The following is an 18,419-nucleotide window of genomic DNA, read 5'->3' on the forward strand; positions in this document are numbered from 1 at the left end:
GAATATTATTCTTATTATTAAGAGAATGTTATTATTATTCTTATTTGAGAAAATTATCTGAACGTTTTTACTGTTTTCAGATCGATCTGCTCATTTTTCGTCACAAGCGCATAACATTCGCAGTCCGGTTGTAATTAAGTCGCGAATCTCGTGCATTCATATTTTATTAAATGCGCCAGTCAATACGTGTGCCCTCCTTCGTTGTATGTATAGTCCTTCATGCTTAATAATCCGAACGCATTCCAGTCGAGGAATCTCTAAAAGAATTTAATCGCGACGAAGCTACAATTGAACGATTAAACGCGGAAAGAAAGATACAGAGGTGCGAATTTGCATGGAGAACGAAGGCTTTATTGTGTTCTTTTGCAAGTATTTCTGCAAACAGAGACGAAATAACGGATGAAGCGTGGTATAATGAAATTCTCACGGCAATATTGACGCACTGACTCCCGTCACTAATGAAATAAATTTTTCCATCATTTTATCTTGATTGTCTTTGTAATCCATTCGCGGGAACTGAGATTTGCATAATAATCCACACAGTCGATTTATTATTCCTTTCACGTCAAACTCTGGTTTAAATCTGAATCATGCTGATGGAAACCCGTTCAGGAGAATTCACGCAGTAAGCTAAAAAGTTTCCATTTTGTGGATAGCATTAAATCCGCATGCAGGCACGTACACGTGCTTCATCCTGTTTAAAGTTATTCTAAAATTAATATAAATGAGATGAGAAGATACCGACGCAGATAATTATGCTACGGCTACATATGCGAACCGAGAATTTTCTACGAAGCAGGAATTAAAGGAGAAATTTATTTCTCCTGTTCGAGGGAGCTCAGAAGTAGAACAAAAGTCTTGCTAAATTTCCATTAGATCGTTTTCTCTCTCAGAGATCGTAATCCTTGTTTATTCAAAAGTGGAATTATCCCGGCCGAATGTTGTCGGCAATTGGAATCAGCTTCCGGAAGCGCGGAGATTCCGCTCGGATGGTGCGTTTCAAATTTTTATCCAAAAACATTCGACCTGTAAGCGTCGGGGAAGTGCTCGCCGCGCGTTCAGCGGTCCGTCAATGGCAGCTTACCAACGATTATTCAATCGTCCGGTCGACTGCAGCTTTCGAGACCTCGAATCTCGTCCACGCGGCTGCAGCTCCGGGCCCCGGCCATCGAATATGTTGCAAATTAATTGCTGCACCATTGCATCACGTCGGGCGCAATAAAAGCGACGGATTGTTCGACGATGTTTTTTATCGGCGACCGCGAACATCGCGCGGAAAATGTGGGTCGCCATTCGTCCAGCTATTTGCCAGGTGTCAAATCGTTGCCAAAATTTTTTCCCCGCTGCGCGTGAACATTGATATACATATCGCGAAAGAATTACCCGGAATTTCGCGTTCCAAAAGATCCGCAGTATAAAGCATCGCTGTAATTCAGTGTGGACCGTGAATTCAATCGCTATCAATCAACCATTGTGCTCACGTTACGTGTATTGCCTTGTAACGAAAATTGACCCATCGAATGAAACACCGTGAAACACATCTCGATATAATTACGACTTTAATTTAATGCACGAATAATATGCATGATTGCTACAGAACTGAAAGATCTAGAATGAAAAGTCAAAGCAAACCCCGTCATGTGCATCCACTAAGCCGATCGGTTCTAATAAAAACCGTCAAGATAAAGACATTATCGAGAGCTAGAAAGCTGCGTTCTTCTAAGAATGCAAAGAAGCAATATAGAAAATAATTTTCGTATATTTATCAGAGAAATTTAACCTCGGGTAGAATCTATTTTGAAGGCAACAAAACCTTTCTTGGCGAATCAATTTACTTGCAAATTGTACGAATTTTTTACGAGGTCCGCATGCTCTTTTGAAAATATTTTCCAAAGTGCGAACGGGCTCCCGTTGGAACGCGTTTCAATCGACGCGACGGGACATCGAGGACCGCGGCAGAACCGGGAAAGGGAGGAACGGTTCGTCGAATCACCTGTCAAAGTATTTCCTGAACGTTCCGCTGACGCAGTAGAGCGCGATCGGGTTGATGCAGCTGTTGATGAACGCTAGACAGAAGCCGAGGATCCGGAAGTAGTGCCAGAAAGCGTTATAGTCCCTCTCGGCGGTCGGGTGGATGTAGAACCATAGCATGAACACGTGCTGCGGGAAGAAGCAAACGGCGAACACGATCACGAACGCCATCACCATCTTCGCTACCTTCTTCCGAGCCTTCACTTGCTTCACCTGAAAACAAACCGGTTGCTGGACCGTCGGTTAACTATAACTTCCCCCCCAAAGAGCAACCGTTTGGCCATCCTACGGTCTTCGCGGAGTTGCGATTCATTCCGCACGACTGCCCGCCGAAACTTTCGCGCGAAACTTTCAGCTCCTTTCGACCCATCGTATTCGTTTCTAATAAATCATCAGCCCGCCCCCGCCTTTCGAGGCGTTCGCGAACTTCGATGGGGATCAATAAGCCCTGGGATAACTCGCGTTCCTTTCAGAAGTTGTTCCGGTCCGACGAGGAATCGACGCGCCATTGTCACTCACCTGACCTTGCATCTCCCCGGGAATGTTCCGCGTGCTCTTCATCAGATGACGGGCCATCAGAACGTAGAATACCGCGATTATGGTCAGAGGAATCGCGTAGTAAATGAAGAACCGGCAGATTAGGATCGTTTTCGGGTAGTTCGGGCCGAATTCCTCCGGGAAGGGGTAGCAGACCTTGAAGAAGCAATCGATTTTAATCTTTTGATCCGTGCAGTGGGTCGCTCGATTCACTTGGCGAAATTGCCAAGGGTCTCTCGAAGGTCAGAGATCGGGGGATTACATTTGTTTGATTCCTCGTTATTAAATTAGGATATGAGAGAGAAAAGCTAGATTTACAGTATAGTACAGTACACAGGGTGTTCCAAAAATGTCTCGAAATTTGGAAATGGAGGGTTTCCTGAGGTCATTTGGAGTAACTTTTTCCTTTATGGAAATGCAATCCGCGGCTTTTTGTTTACCAGTTATTAACGAAAAATAGTGACCAATAAGAGGCGAGCTCAACTGCCGCGAGGCTCAGCTCATTGGCTCGGCCGTCTCGCTACAGTTGATCTTGCTTCTCATTGGTCACTATTTGAATAACTGGTAAATAAAGCTGCGGATTGCATTTCCGCTAGGAAAAAGGTTACTTTAAATGAGCTCAGGAATCCCCCATTTTTGGATTGCGAGACATTTTTGGAATACCCTGTAGAATACAGTAGAATAGAATGGACTAAAAAAAAAACTAGATTATAGTAGTGTAAAATGGAGCAGAAAGTACAGTAGAATGAAGTGTAGTAGAATATAGTATAGTAGAATAGAGTAGAATAAAGTAGAATAAAGTAGAATAAAATAGAATAAAGCAGAATAAAGTAGAATAAAGTAGAATAAAGTAGAATAAAGTAGAATAAAGTAGAATAAAGTAGAATAAAGTAGAATAAAGCAGAATAAAGCAGAATAAAGCAGAATAAAGCAGAATAAAGCAGAATAAAGCAGAATAAAGCAGAATAAAGCAGAATAAAGCAGAATAAAGCAGAATAAAGCAGAATAAAGCAGAATAAAGCAGAATAAAGCAGAATAATGTAGAATAAAGTAGAATAAAGTAGAATAAAGTAGAATAAAGTAGAATAAAGCAGAATAAAGTAGAATAAAGCAGAATGAAGTAGAATAAAGCAAAATACATTACAATAGAGTGGAAACTGGTAGAATGCTGCGCGCGAAGATTTTAAAATAAGAAAATATCATAACACTATAAACGATCCTCCATCTATTTGCCTCGAATCGATAAGAAAAAAAACGGTGATTGCTGCACAGTTCAAGAATTGATATTCGCTATAGTATGTTTCCACTGGAGAAAACAAGCAACGATTTCGGATGGCACGGTGGTTTTGTAGATATTGATACCGCAGCTTCTTGTGCCAGGAAAAACAAACGTAATCGTCCGTGGGCAATATTCGTATGCAGCGTGGCATCGTAAGAAAATCGGGCAATAAACCGAATTCCCTATGGACGATGTTCGAACTTACGAAGAAGCTCACGTCCTTGTTCACCCTGAAGGTTTTGATGTAGGCGAACGAAGCGGGAATGGCGCAGATAATGGCCAACAGCCAAATCAACGCGGCGACGATTATGGCAAACCGCGTCGCTCGCCTCCCCGTACCTAGAACAGCAAAAAAGATAATACGTTGGTCACGGTTTTGCCCCCGGTATCTCGTTCTTTATTGTTACGTTTCGCGGATCTTCTCCTAGAATCGTGTGGCACGCGAAACGGTTTTTGCGGGCAAGACGAATCTCTTGGTCCTCGTTCCATGAATCCATGCTGCCGCGTTTAAGCGCTTCGCGAATGTAGCCCGCATTTAACCGAAACTTCCAGCTGAATTAACCGGCTCGTAATCATCGTTCGATATTTGTAAATTAACCTGCCGCAGATGCAATCTATTAGGTCGGTCCATAATTTCCCGGTGAATAATTACTTAACCGTTATGTGTCATGTGTCATTCGATAGCCTTGGTTTTCTCCTGTTGACCGATACTTTACTTATTTGTATAAAAGTGATTAATTTTTCGAGAAATATGGAGTGTCATGTTAACAAAAAATTCGTACTACAACGATCAATTTTTTGATAAATATGGAGTGTTAAGTTTACAAGAATGAACATTTATGAACAAGTACGAACTTATGTATCGACCTATTATTTTGTAATATTTTATTATATTATGCATATAACAGATATAATATTATATTAGTTTATTAATTCCCTTTTGTTCAGATATAATTGAGCAGAGCCACAGCAAAAGAATCGTTCAGCCGAAACGATTTATAACTAAGTACCGGAGAGCTGTTGAGAGAAACTTTGCACGAACTTGCAGGAGTAAGCATGAAGTTTTGTTTGCATTGCAAGAAAAATTGCAATTGTTAACATTTCGTGGAGGATTATTCGGTAAAGTCGGAGGGTAATTGAGATACTGCTGGTCTTTATATGCAAAAGTAAGATCGTCTACATCGACTGGAACGAGCTGAAGTTATATGGATACACGTTCCTGCATTTTTTTAGTTTCATACAGTCAAATTAATATAACAATATTATGCATAAATGCATAAAATTCTTAATCTAGTGATTACGCCGAATAGATAATTATTAATGATAACGTAATCTATTTATTAATTACATTGTAATTCGAAATTAATGTAATTCAATTACTTAGTATTTTGTAATCGTACTTCTATTTAATTACGAATTACATTGTAATATAATTGAATGGCGATTACAATTACAAATTACAGTGTAATCGAATTACTTTGTAATTTAATGGAATGGCGATCTCAATTACGAATTACAATGTAATCGAATTACTTTGTAATATAATTGAATGGCGATCTCAATTACGAATTACAATGTAAACGAATTACTTTGTAATTTAATTGAATGGCGATCTCAATTACGAATTACAATATAATCGAATTACTTTATAATATAATTGAATGGCGATCTCAATTACGAATTACAATGTAATCGAATTACTTTGTAATTATAGTTTCTTGAATAATTCGGTCGTAATTCTACACGATCCCAGTTTAAGACCATGGAAGCGTTTATGTAGATACAGTTATGGATCAGGTAATGAAAGAAGTGAAATCTGAACCTGTAGCATGAAGTTTCCTCATCGGATCGACGATGGCGAAGAACCTGTCAGCCGATAGGGCTGTCAACGTGAACACCGATACACCGACTGAAATATCCTTGACACATTCGGTGATTTTGCACATCACAAGCCCGAAAGGCCATGAATCCAGTATGTAGAAGATGAAGGTGACTGGCACCGATGTCATTATTACCTGCGGCGTAACATTGAAGAGACGTGTCAGGAAACGATCGCACAGAAGTACGTTAATTATCGATCCTCCTGGGTACAACGAAGCTACTAAATCTGGGACCACGTTATTATCTCGTGTCTTAGAAATTGATTAGCTCTGACTTAGGAATTGATTAACCTCTTGCTGTGCCGTTATTCAAAATTACGATAATTGGAACTATTGCAATTGTGATATTCGCTTAGAAGAAAAAGAATATTTATATTTATTGCGTGCCTATGTTGATGACAGGAGAATAGGGCGATTTCATTCCGACAGAAAAGCAGGAAAAATGAAAAAAACGAAGACGTTTCTTCCGGCCAACAGTATTTCCATATTATACGATTTATTGCGTTTTGTGAATATGGAATTGAGTCTATGCAACAATTACTTTCTTAACGATTTTTCGATATAATTGAACTTAGTAACGTAAGCATTATTTTGAACAATCAAACAACTGACTAAACGAACTAGCAATTGTTCTTATAAAAGGATGTATTAAATTGTTATGATTAGATTGCGGATCTCGAAATAAATATTATCTAAGTTAATTGTAAGAAATGTAAGTTAGTTGAAAATGTCTTTCCCTTCTTAATAATTGTGATAAGATGAAAATAATGTAACACAATATCTTGAAGCGTTTCTAATGTCCTCACAATTTTGCACCTGACTTATTATTTATTCGATCATGAATGCATAAAATTTCTAGATCGATCATTACACAAACGTGCATTTAATTGAACAAATGCTCTTCGTTACGCATCTATCGATGCATCAAAAAATTTGATCACCTTTTAATTGCGTTTGTGCCCGTTCAATTAAAACGTCGACTGTATCGTTGTCGACGTCCCAACAATACAACGACTCGCTATTAATTAGTTCTTGCAAAGTGTACTTTTAATTAAGGTGTGAGTTCTGTAAGAGCAATCGCCAAGGACAAATCCTACCAGTCAGTCTTTGTTTAATTAAAAAATCACGCCGATTAAAACAACGTGCACGCAGAACGAGTGAAGAGTCTGTGAAATAAGGGCGTTTAAAATACTCCCTTGTGGAATGGAACCTCGGAAATTTTCGTGAAACCCTGGGCTGGTTCGGGCTCGGGTTTGAGCTCGGGCTCGGCAATCAACACTTTGAAAGTAGTCCCAGGTTGGAGCTTCGCGACCCGACGCACGATGTGATATTTTTATAATCTAAGGGATACTTAATTCTTAATGACTGTTCTTTCTGTTTTCTCATTATGTATTTGATTATAATTACTTAGACCGTGGATTTATAATAATTTTTAACGCGACTTCGTAAGTTTAACTAAAATATATAAACAGGGTGTTCGGAAAATCGTAGTACAATTAGCAAGGGGACGATTCTCCATGCGAAAATAAGACGAAGAAAAGAAAAATATTTTTTCATTTAACGCTCTGTCATGACATTCCGATTCTACTTCTCGCCATCCTCAAAAATGTTATTCTTTTTCATCGACTTATTTGTGCACATCAAATTATCCCGTTGCCAGTTGTTCCACGATTTTCCGAACACCTTGTGAGTAGGAAAAGAATTCATTTTAGATGCTCAGTGAAGAGCGAAGCCCATATCTGCCTATACAATGAAGTTCTAGTCTTCAGAATATTAGTATATAATTAAAAGTTGTTCGATCTAGTACGGATCATGTATTACAAGCTATCATATATTCTACGTAGACAATTTTTGAATAAATAAATATTAAAAACACACCTTGAGGAGTGCAATAATTGCCAAAATAAATACAATACCAATCAAAGCTCAAATTCAAAAGGTTCTCGCTATGAAACAGTGTTCTCTTCGGACATATTTATCTTACCCGAATGCAATATGCAGCAATTTCTCCCAGAAATGTTCGGAGGTCGGATTTGAATCCGGCAGATCTGAGAATAATAAATCGCGATTCCTCGAGCCTCGCGGCTCGTTTTTACAGAAGCTCGGGACACTTGGCAAAAAAAGGCAGCGGCCAACATGCCGGTGTACATTAACATGAATACATAGTAATGCTAGAATAAAAACGATGATGTATTAGTCGACCCTTAAGCATTGACGTAGTAATAAATTACATAGGTGCAGGACTGACCCAGGGAAATTCACGGTAACCCGAAATTTGGCATTTCCGGGAGAAATTACTGTAAATATTACGAGTACCTGGCCACTGAGATATTGCGCTCAGAGTAAGGGTAACTCGAGCACTTTCCCAAAGTAGGACTAACCCAGGGAAATTCACGGTAACCCGAAATTTGGCATTTCCGGGAGAAGTTACTGTAAATATTACGAGTACCTGGCTACTGTGATATTGCGCTCAAAGTAAGGGTAACTCGAACAATTTCCCAAAGTAGGACTAACCAAGGGAAATTCACGGTAACCCGAAATTTGGCATTTCGGGGAGAAATTACTGTAAATATTACGAGTACCTGGCCATTGAGATATTGCGCTCAAAGTAACGGGTAACTCGAGCAATTTCCCAAAGCATTCTATTTCGGATTTAAATCGTCCCAGGTTGTAGAAATATCACACGGCGCAGCGGAGCCGATAGAAAGGGGCGCGCGGTCTAGTAAACCGGGTGGAAAGTTAATCCGGGAAAGGGGATCGCGTCTAGTAAGAATAAACACGTGCCAGCAGGTCTCCCAACGCCAGCGAGAAGACATAAATATTGGGGACATTCTTCATGTTACTGTGCCGCAGTATGGTTAACGCGAGCACGCCGTTTCCGGTCAGCCCGATCAGCAGTATCAGCAGAAACACGATCGGCACGATGTACGTCTCCGGCCGCTCTTCGTACGGCGTATAGTTCTCCTCTTTTTCGTCCTCGCTCTTCGGGAACGTCTGGTCGATCACGTCGTAAACGGTGCTGACGCTCGTGTAATGCCCGGACGCCGCGATCCTGGACGTCCCTGCCCTCAGGATCGTCGAGGACGTCGTCGCCCACGCGACCGACATCGGCGACACCGATGACTGGAACATGATTTCCAGCGTTCCCGGCCTATGGTTCCTCAGCGATCGCGAGAAGATTCCTTCCGGTCTCACATCTTGATCCCTGGCTCGCTGGCTAATATTCTCTCCCGGCTCTCTCTCTGTCTCTCGGAAAGAGAGCGGTGCTTATCGGAGACCCTGCGAATTAGAAATGAATCCACGTTAAAAAGGCTCTCGGCGAAACGACGCGGAATAGCGGAAAATGGCCGGGTAATTTTTGAACTACGTTCGAGATCCTAGGCGTTCTAACCGATCCCGGAAGCATTGTACTGTCCTCCGCCGAGGGAGATACCCCGCTTAGCTCGAAGCGATTAGCTCGGAACCGGTCGAACGCTCTCCGCTTCCGTTCTTCGGGTTGCACGTGTGGGATTTGAAGGAATAAGCTGGAAATTCCGAGCCAGATTGTATTATACGACACACTTTTCTCACGGAAATTGCGTAAATTTGGCTGGGACGTGGGGATTTCTTCGTCCTGGAGCTAGTGGAATAGCCGAGCAATGATCAGACACAGCGATGGGAACTCGTGGGAACTCGAGATCGATATTTTTTTTACACGTATTTTCTTTAAAGAAAATTTATTTAGTTTAAGAATAATTTGGTTGAATAATAATATGAGACATAATTGATGTGTACGTCAAACTTAATTAACTTATACGAATCCGTACTCGCTGTAGATTTGTGCCATTATGATTTTTATTTTGTTAAGGTAAGAGGTTTGGAAATGGCTTTATGGTACGGGCGACCATTTATGAGTTTTTTGTAATCCGTTTAGGGCAATGGCAATTTCTTTAGCGGATCGGTTCGACACATAAATTAAATAGTTTTTAGGATGATGAAGGTCATGCCATCATTTAGGTTCTGGAAACCCTTACCATAAAGCCCCAAGGCTAAGGGACCAGAGAATCGGCCGCTAGATATCGGCATCGACAATCTTGGCCAGCTGGACTTTCCCGACCTTTCCAAACATCCCTCCACCCGCAAGCGCAAGCGGCCCATGCAGTCATCCCTACCAGAGACAACGTGCTTCGGGCACATTGGAAGGGATGGCCGGGGTTTTTCCGACTCCACGAAGGGGAATAGGGTAAGGCCCAAAGCACAGAAAGCACAGAACATCAGAAGAGACAGAACATTTTTAGAGCTTCAGAAGAGAACACCTTAGACTTTCAGACAGGACAGAACAGAAGACATAGAGAGATACGCGTAACGGTTAGGTTGCGCGTTACAAATAGAGTACTAGCAATTCATTTAGTCCCACTACAGTGGGTGGTCCTTCGAGTTAGTCGGCACCAAGTGCAATATTCAGAGGATCTCCGTCATCCATCTGATGAGTCCTCAACATATTTAGTATTTGCTTTCTTTTACATTTGTTACCGGAGAGATCGTTTCATGAATTGAACCTGTCAACTTGAACGAATTGAACGAATTTATTAATTGGTATAAATTGGTCTTTGTAGAATTTGATTAGAGAGCACGGAGAGTTGACAAAGTTGTAGTGATTCGAAGATCGACTTTCCTCGCGCGCGCGAGCGTGTTGTACTTCTTTAATTTCCACTCTTCAGAAGATTTCCATTACAATAATAAATCGGAATAAGATAAACAAATATCAGGGGAAATCAAATACTGTAGTGGACAGCAATAATAATGTCTCTTCACAATTTCCTAGTGGTATACAAGACTGTTCTTTTCTGGTGATACTGTTTTTGTTCCTCGAGATTCTACTATGAACACGAGATCGCAAGTCTTATCAGAAACTACAAGCCTTATCATCGCTGGCAACAAATAACATCCTATTCGAATGAATTCTTATTCGAATAAAATTTTATTCATATGAATTACTATCTAGATAAATTTTTATTCAATTTGATACTAATTCGATTTATTAACCAGTAAAATCTTTAGTTATGAGTTGTGTTCTTGTAAATAACTGGTGCGTGCGGTGTAATTACTAACTTTATTTGATAAGTTGCATAGAATCACTTTCGGGTAGCGTGACGTCGTAGCAAGAGAGGTATGAGGAGTATCAGAGGTATGAGAGGTATGAGATGTATCAGAGGTATGAGAGGTATGAGAGGTATGAGAGGTATGAGAGGTATGAGAGGTATGAGAGGTATGAGAGGTATGAGAGGTATGAGAGGTATGAGAGGTATGAGAGGTATGAGAGGTATGAGAGGTATGAGAGGTATGAGAGGTATGAGAGGTATGAGAGGTATGAGAGGTATGAGGGCGAGCGTCTCACTGCTGCTCTTTTTATATTATCCTGTTTGGCCCCGGCAAGGGCTCTGGACACCCCCTGATTGGTTGACCCGCGAATGGGTTTTCCCAATCAGCGTTGTCCATCTCCTTCTCACCGCGTTGTCCCTTACGCCCTGAGCGCGTTCCGTTTTGGGACCGCGTGGTGACCGGAGTGGGTGCGATTTTTTATGATGTAACGGCCTGGGTTTTCCCCAGGGCTGTTGCGCTCGGACTTCCGGCGTTCGGGTCCGTTTTGCGTTCCCTTCGGAATTCCCGCTTATTTATGACGGTCTCGTTGACTATCGAGAATTAGGTAAAAAAGAAACTCTACTGGCTTATTGCCATCCGGATAGGAAACAGCTTACTCAAAGATAGCCTTTTCGAAGGAGAGTCATAAATATGCTAGTTGTTTGCACGAGAAACAAATCTTTTCTTATGCGCGCCGACTGGCCGCTACAAATCTTATTCGTCAGTCTTTATCTCTTATCCGAATAACTCGAACAACAATAAACTTCTCGAGCTGAATTGTTTACCGAAGAGAATCCGGCACGGATATTTCCGTAAATTAATTTTGTTGTCATCGGAAAGATTAGTTGGCAAAATGATTCGCGCATAACTCGAAATCGCGTAAGTAATGCTGTCGAAACGAACATTTTCCAAATTCTATCTGGCAAATTACTGATAATTGATTCTCGCCTGGATGCCCTCCCTTCATATTAAACACATTCTAATGCGATGCAAATTCGTCGGGAATAATTCAGCGATTTATAATGAGAAAAATAATAAAGTTGAGACGGTGGAAGGGACGCAGAGGTGAAGGTGCGAATTCTTCGGAGAATGATCGAAGGAGTATCAGGCCGATGAGATTAAGAAAGTACGTGGGGAAAGGATTCTGTGGGCGCACCACCTGGCGTTACGCGAGCAGACTTAATGAGAGTTCCGTTGCTCGCGGTGTGTATCGAGCAAGGGCGTCATCAATAAAATCCTGAGAGGAGAGGGCGATAGCAAAAGAAAAAGAGAAAGAGAGAGAGAGGGAGGATGCGAGATGCTATGTAAAAATGCAGGGAAAACGCAGGGCGCCATGTGGCCTCATTAACCGGCTCGAGGATTTTTATCGTACTTCCTTTACAATCGCTGCTTCCACGATAGCGCAAACATGATATTCGCGTGGACGCTTGTAATTTCACGGAAGCCAAGTTTCTATTAAGAGCCAAGAAGTTCCGCGGGAGCTTTAAGCAGATACACACTAGGTTGAACGTCGCGTAGCGTTTTCCGCGGCTCGTTCGGTTCTTTCGCCGGGTCGGCAGCTGCGTCCCGTTCGAGCCACCTCTGAGCACAATAACGATGCGTTATCCTCTGTGTCCCCGTAATTACGAGGCTAGCTGCCCGTTACGCTCTCCGGGCCCCATATTTTTCGCCCGGGAAAGTATCGTTAGCGCGTGTCCTCGCAAATTTAGCTTTATCTATGCTCGCTGATCACAGGGCTGCTCTAACGATCGTGAAACTGGGTCGCGAAAAGCATGGCAGTTGTTCCAGAAAGATAAACGGAACCGTTTTGCCGGAGATCGCGGCGACTGAATAGCTGCGACGAGTGCCGGGACGGCGCCTAATCACATCCCAAGTTGATCCGTCATATCGGCGGTCGGACCAGCTGATGAACCTAGCTCCGAGCAGGATTATGCGAGGATCTGTTGCACTAAGCTAGGGTTAAGTGAAATTACTGGCCGAGATGGCTTCGGGGATCTACCTAACATCGCGCCTTCCGGGTTACCCTGGATCGGCTTCTCCGTTCGGTTCTCGTATAGGGTAAGCGTGTCAATTACTGTGCCCATTCGTGCGACCTCCGAACTTCTCGACGAATTAAATAGTTTCTTTTACCTATACAGTAATGTCTCCCTAAAAGACGCTCAGATTCTGCACAAAAATGGACAATTTGGAAAGAAGAGATACGATTATTTAAGCTTTGCAGCTCGTTTTTATAGTTGTTGACAATTCGTGGCTATAAAAATGATCGGCAAGGGTCGAATAATCGTATCTTCTCTTCCTAAATTGTCCATTTTTGTGCGCAATCTGAGCGTCGATTAGAGAGACATTACTGTATCGCACTTTTTAAAACATCTCATTTATATGCTGATGTCTTTCTTGTAAGTACGCATTTTTTTGTAATTGAAATATGTTATGGACAAAGTGGAGGAAATAGTTACTTGAACGAATTATGTACCAATTACCGAGCCTTTTCTATTTTCAGTAATGTCTCCCTAACTGATGCTCAGATTGTGCAGAAAAGTGGACAATTTGGGACGAGGAGATACGATTATTGCAACCTCGCGGCTCGTTTTTATAATTGTTGACAATTCGTAACTATAAAAACGAACCGCAAGCTTAGAATTAATCGTATCCCTCTTCCCAATTTGTTCATTTTTGTGCGCAATCTGAGCGTCAATTAGAGCGATATTACTGTACTGTATGTCAATTTCTGCATACTCAGACCTACTCGCTGGAAATCCGAATAAATATCTGTCTTGGGTATTGTAGCATTTCAAATGAGTTATGGTACGAGGTGTGAGGCGATATCACGTACATATACATATCATTTATCTTTCTGTCTTTCTTGGTGTTCTTCGAGCAGAGTGCTGTGAGAAACCGGTGCGTGGAATTCTAACCAAGGACATTAATTCTTTTTACCATACGAAATTTAGTTTCCGTTTCTCCTCTTTACTTTTAATAAACACAACTTTTACTCGTTAATAAACATGCATTTAACTTTTTAATAAACACACCGTCTCTGTCGAAAACTCGTTACTGCGCGCGTTCAACGAAACAATTCCGTTTCTCATTTGCGTTTGTTATTTTTACGAAGCAGCACAACGTAGCTGCTTTCAGCGCTTTTCAGTAAAGCTTCCACGAAATAAAACGCTTCAATTTTATGAAATCTGTTAGATGGTCGGCGTGTCCGTCGAAGTGTTGCTGCCGCTGTTATGGAAATGCATCGAGCACCGACGATTTATATGCCGAGGATAAACTTTGCCACCAGTTCGAGTGGAAGAATGCAGCATTGAGAGAGAGAGAGAGAGAGAGAGAGAGAGAGAGAGAACGGTTTTGTAATGCGTTTCTTGAAGAAAGTCTACCAAAGGAGAAATTGACATCAAAGGAGAACACTTCTCGAGCAGTGTTCCTTAGCTGTCTCCGAGAAAAGCGCAGTCTTTCCGACGCTCTTCGTGGAGCCGTTCGCTTGAAGACAACGTTGGCTTGTGTTTGCAGGACACGTAGAATCGCGCAGCTGCGAGTTAAGTAGTCGGAACGAACTTATTCCTTGAAACGGGAACGTGTTCCGGGAAACCGTTGTGCCTTTCGTCGGGAGCAATTGATAGTATTTCCGTCGAGCAGATAACGGTCCCGCGTCGTTCCGCAGCTAAGACGTTTTAACGATTTCGTCGGTTCGCGTCGTCGACGAGATTCGTTCGTCGACGGGATTCGTTCAGAGAGCTGCAAAGAGTGCTCGTGAAGGCTTACCCGACGCAATCCCGGCTCTGCATATCATCCATCACGAGCCACGTTCCGCGTTGCTGATCGTTTCGGTAATACGATCGGCCCGGGCTGCCGATCATGCAGAAAAATTCACGACTGTGAATACAGCGCGCGCGCGTGTTCCTCGACCTTCGACCCCGATGTTTTTGCTAAGGATTTTTACGAGAGTGTAACGCTGCGAGGGGAAGAGAGGGTCATCGTTTAATAATAGAGGGTCCACTGTATCCCGATTTTATAACTCTGTTTCAATCAAGAACCGAGTCGTCAAGACCGACGTTACTTTTCGAGACGATCTGCTCGATGGTAGCTCGTAAATCGGCACGGAAGACATTAGGATAGCCGCCGATTGGGGCTAAGTGCGCGATAACGACACGCCTTGGATTAGGCTTAATATAGTGCTTGCTGCAGTGCGTAGAGCTGAGCTGGGTCTCAGCACCCGAATTGGGTTCATTCGCCGCGGTGACGCAGCTCTGATAGATCGAGCGGTTCGAACGGTTATTTTTCACCAGGTCTTCTTGACCGTCGATCGACCCGTTCGTTGATAATCGATTTATTTGTGGTCTGGTAGATCTGGCGAACTCTGAAAGATTTTCCAACGAGAACTGTGGACTTTGAGAACATCAAAAATATACAGGGTGTCCCAAAAATGTCTCGCAATCCGGAAATGGTGGATTCCTCGGATCATTTGAAGCAGCTTCTTCCTTTACAAAAATTTTCTCCGAGCCACCGTTAACGAGATATTAACGAAAAACAGTGGCCAATAAGAATCGAGTATGGCTGACGCGAGGCGACCCGGCCAACCAGCGCACGAAGCCCTGTTCCGCTCATTGGCTCGGTAGCCTCGCGCCAGCCGAACTCGCCTTCCATTGGTCACTGTTTCTTGTTAATAACTCGTTAATGGTGCCTCGGAGAAAATTTTTGTAAAAGAAAAACTTGCTTCAAATGACCTGAGGAACCCGCCACTTTCGGATTGCAAGACATTTTTGGGACACCCTGTATGTATCCAGCGTCTGACAGAGCAGAAGTGTTTGTATGAATTTTTTTAGCAGGAAATCTGGTTGGATCTACAAATTGAATTCACTGCGCTGATGTATTCACGATGTAGGGAAGTTGCGCGAGTTGCTCTACTCAACTCTGCTGGCAGCCTACGTTCATTCAGAACATTGATACCGCGTGCATAGTTTAACATGCAGGAAATAGGAGAGCCAGGGGGTGGTCTTTCTGGCGACTCGCTACCCAGAAAGGATATTTCACAACTTTGTTTCTGAGAGAGATCCGAGGGCTCATAGGATTTAACTATCCAGCGAGAGAACTGCTCCTCCTCTCCCTTGTACAAGGCTCCCCTAAAAGCTCGATATATGCCTTATTTATTATAGTGTGCCCACGCGAATCCATTTGGGATTCCGAATCCTATGAAACTCGGTGTGGACGTAATAGATGCTTTAGGATCTCTGGACAAACGACCATGCAGAATGTGGCCATTCGGGATGAATATTATGCGACTGTAGTTCAGTTCCGGGACGATCGAGAAGTGGCGAATATCGCTGCTGAATGTCCACAAGGGTGTGCGGGAGAAAAAGAGACAAGAAAAACTCTGGAAAGTATGATACCACGCGTGATGAATCGTGCAGTCACCTTTCTTATCCGGGTTCACGGCACCTAAGCTGCTTAACTTTTAGGGCAGAACATTCTTCTTGCGTGAACAATGTGCCGTGCGCTATGCACAGTTCTGTAGAATGTTTTCATCCAGTGAAAGAATGCTTCTCTCCAGCAGAAAAATGCATCTGCCCGACAAAAGAAATAATTCATTGTTCACCGGTGTACAGAAATTACCGGTGTTTCAATCTGCTGTAACTTCCTGGAAAAAAATTGTACAACAATCTAACTAGACTCATTTGAAAGCTTGAACTTTTAGCTTCTAGATCGCTGCACTCGTTTCCTGAACAAGAATTTTTCCGTAATGTTCTTGAAGTTCTGAAGACTGGAAGTCTGGAAAACTTGGATTCGTTCATGCCACGATAAATCAGTTAATAAAAATCGTACATCAAGTTTTGATATGTTATTGCAAAGAGGAGACTCCAGTCTTCAAATTCTACATAGTTTAAATCAAGAGAAATATGTTTGATGTCTGCAGACGGGCTTGAAATTCCGAAATTCTCGAAAAGAAGGATATCGAATCTCGAGCCCGGTGTACGACGTAACAATTTTTTTCTTTAAAAAGTGAACACAGCATTCTGAAAGCTGAAGAATCGGGCTTTGAAACGAGCCTAGGTAGATCATGATAGGATTCTTTCCGATGACGTTAAAGCACTTTTAACGTCGACGGTGTCCCTCGTGTCGAACAAGGGTATCTCCACTTTACCGTTCACTAAACGAAGTAAAAATTTTTTTCTATAAAACGAATTCTCCGGGCTCTGAGAGCTCGTATATTGCGCTTGAAAATGCAACTAGGTACGTTCCCGTGCAATTATGTATCGCAATGTTACAGCAGTTTGAATATCGGCGATGTCGAAACAGGCCCGCATCGATACCGAAACCGTTGCAAGCCAGCGTACACCGAGAGCACGGAGCTTCGGCATCAATTACGGCGCGGAAAATAATAAGATTTGCACCAGTTATTACGGCGAGTGCATTCTGTATAGCGGAACGCGAGCAAAAACATCAAGATTGATCGTTGCACGGGCTGGGAATCTGAATGCGCCGACAAGCAGCTCGTAGCTCGTGTATGCAAGCTCTGGAAAAAGGGAGCGCGAATGTGCTCGAAAATGTATGCAGAGCGAGCCTATCAGTTTCACTAGCATGTATGCTGAAGCACCGCGATTTCTTTCGCTTTGCCTTGTTTATCGAGAGGCGTTCATCGGCAATAGTGAATTTTAAAGCATCATTAGGGCCATGGTTAAAATTCGATTATCGATCCGTGCTCGATCACGTTTCAAGCGGCTGGAGACAAAAATATACTTGATTCTAAACCAACTCGGTTTCACGTACGGTGTCGTTTTCGGAGCCCGGAGCATGCTGGGCTATTTTTCTCTCGAATTGCAGACGTGAAAACTGAATCTGAGCAGAAACCGATGGGAAAGCGTTCACTAGGTTTTCGAGTTTTCCCCGTGGGGCTGGATCTGACCTTGATGGAGTTGATCGTCGCGCTGTGTACGCGTGGGTGGTCACCAGAATTGGCCAATTAATAAGATTCTGGACCGATAGGTCAAATATCCATTACTCTATAATGTCGTGTCGGAATCGTCGTGAAGATTTCGAACATGATTTATTAAATGTAAATGTCATTTAATTATTTTAGTCTCGTAGATGTCTTTTATAACAACAGTAATAATAACGATAACAATAATAATAATAATAGTAATAATAATAATAATAATAATAATAATAATAATAATAATAATAATAATAATAATAATATTAGTATTAGATTATTAATATAATTATTAGAACAGTTTGACAATAAGTCGCGCAAGTAGCATATCAAACAGAAGTGAAGAAATAAGGAAGACGATGCAATAAAAGAAAAGATACAATAGAAGATAAAGTAAGCGATCAAGATATTTAAATAACGTGAAAACGGAGAAAATAAAAGACAATGTGATACAGCATGAGATCGTTGGAACAAATGAAATAGGTATTGGGATTAGGAAAATGAAAGAAAGGTTTAGGGTATTTTATCAATATTTAAACATTGAAGTAAAACAGGAATTTACTCACGTGGGAATTTATTAGCGACGAATAAACGTTAATCATCGTGGCTGCGAAAGAAATCGTAGTGCAAGCAGATGAGT

The 18,419-nt window shown here is 42.0% G+C and overlaps 2 protein-coding genes across 3 annotated transcripts in view; one reads left to right on the forward strand and one right to left on the reverse strand.

Moving 5' to 3' along the window:
- The window catches only part of LOC117224871 (neuropeptide CCHamide-2 receptor), a 140,204-nt gene that overhangs the window by 10,034 nt on the left and 111,751 nt on the right, over positions 1–18,419 (forward strand). The gene's annotated exons all lie outside the window — the stretch shown is intronic.
- Positions 1–18,419, reverse strand: part of LOC117225156 (neuropeptide CCHamide-1 receptor) — a 58,286-nt gene that overhangs the window by 867 nt on the left and 39,000 nt on the right. The window contains exons 2-6 of the mRNA XM_033478486.2: positions 8,512–9,006; positions 5,670–5,862; positions 4,053–4,186; positions 2,551–2,724; positions 1,994–2,244 (exon numbers count right to left, since the gene is read on the reverse strand). Coding sequence (XP_033334377.2) covers positions 1,994–2,244; positions 2,551–2,724; positions 4,053–4,186; positions 5,670–5,862; positions 8,512–8,859 — 1,100 coding nt within the window. The 5' untranslated portion in view covers positions 8,860–9,006. The remainder of the gene's footprint in view (positions 1–1,993; positions 2,245–2,550; positions 2,725–4,052; positions 4,187–5,669; positions 5,863–8,511; positions 9,007–18,419) is intronic.

Source organism: Megalopta genalis, chromosome 4 (genome assembly GCF_051020955.1).
Source record: "Megalopta genalis isolate 19385.01 chromosome 4, iyMegGena1_principal, whole genome shotgun sequence".
Taxonomy (NCBI): domain Eukaryota; kingdom Metazoa; phylum Arthropoda; class Insecta; order Hymenoptera; family Halictidae; genus Megalopta; species Megalopta genalis.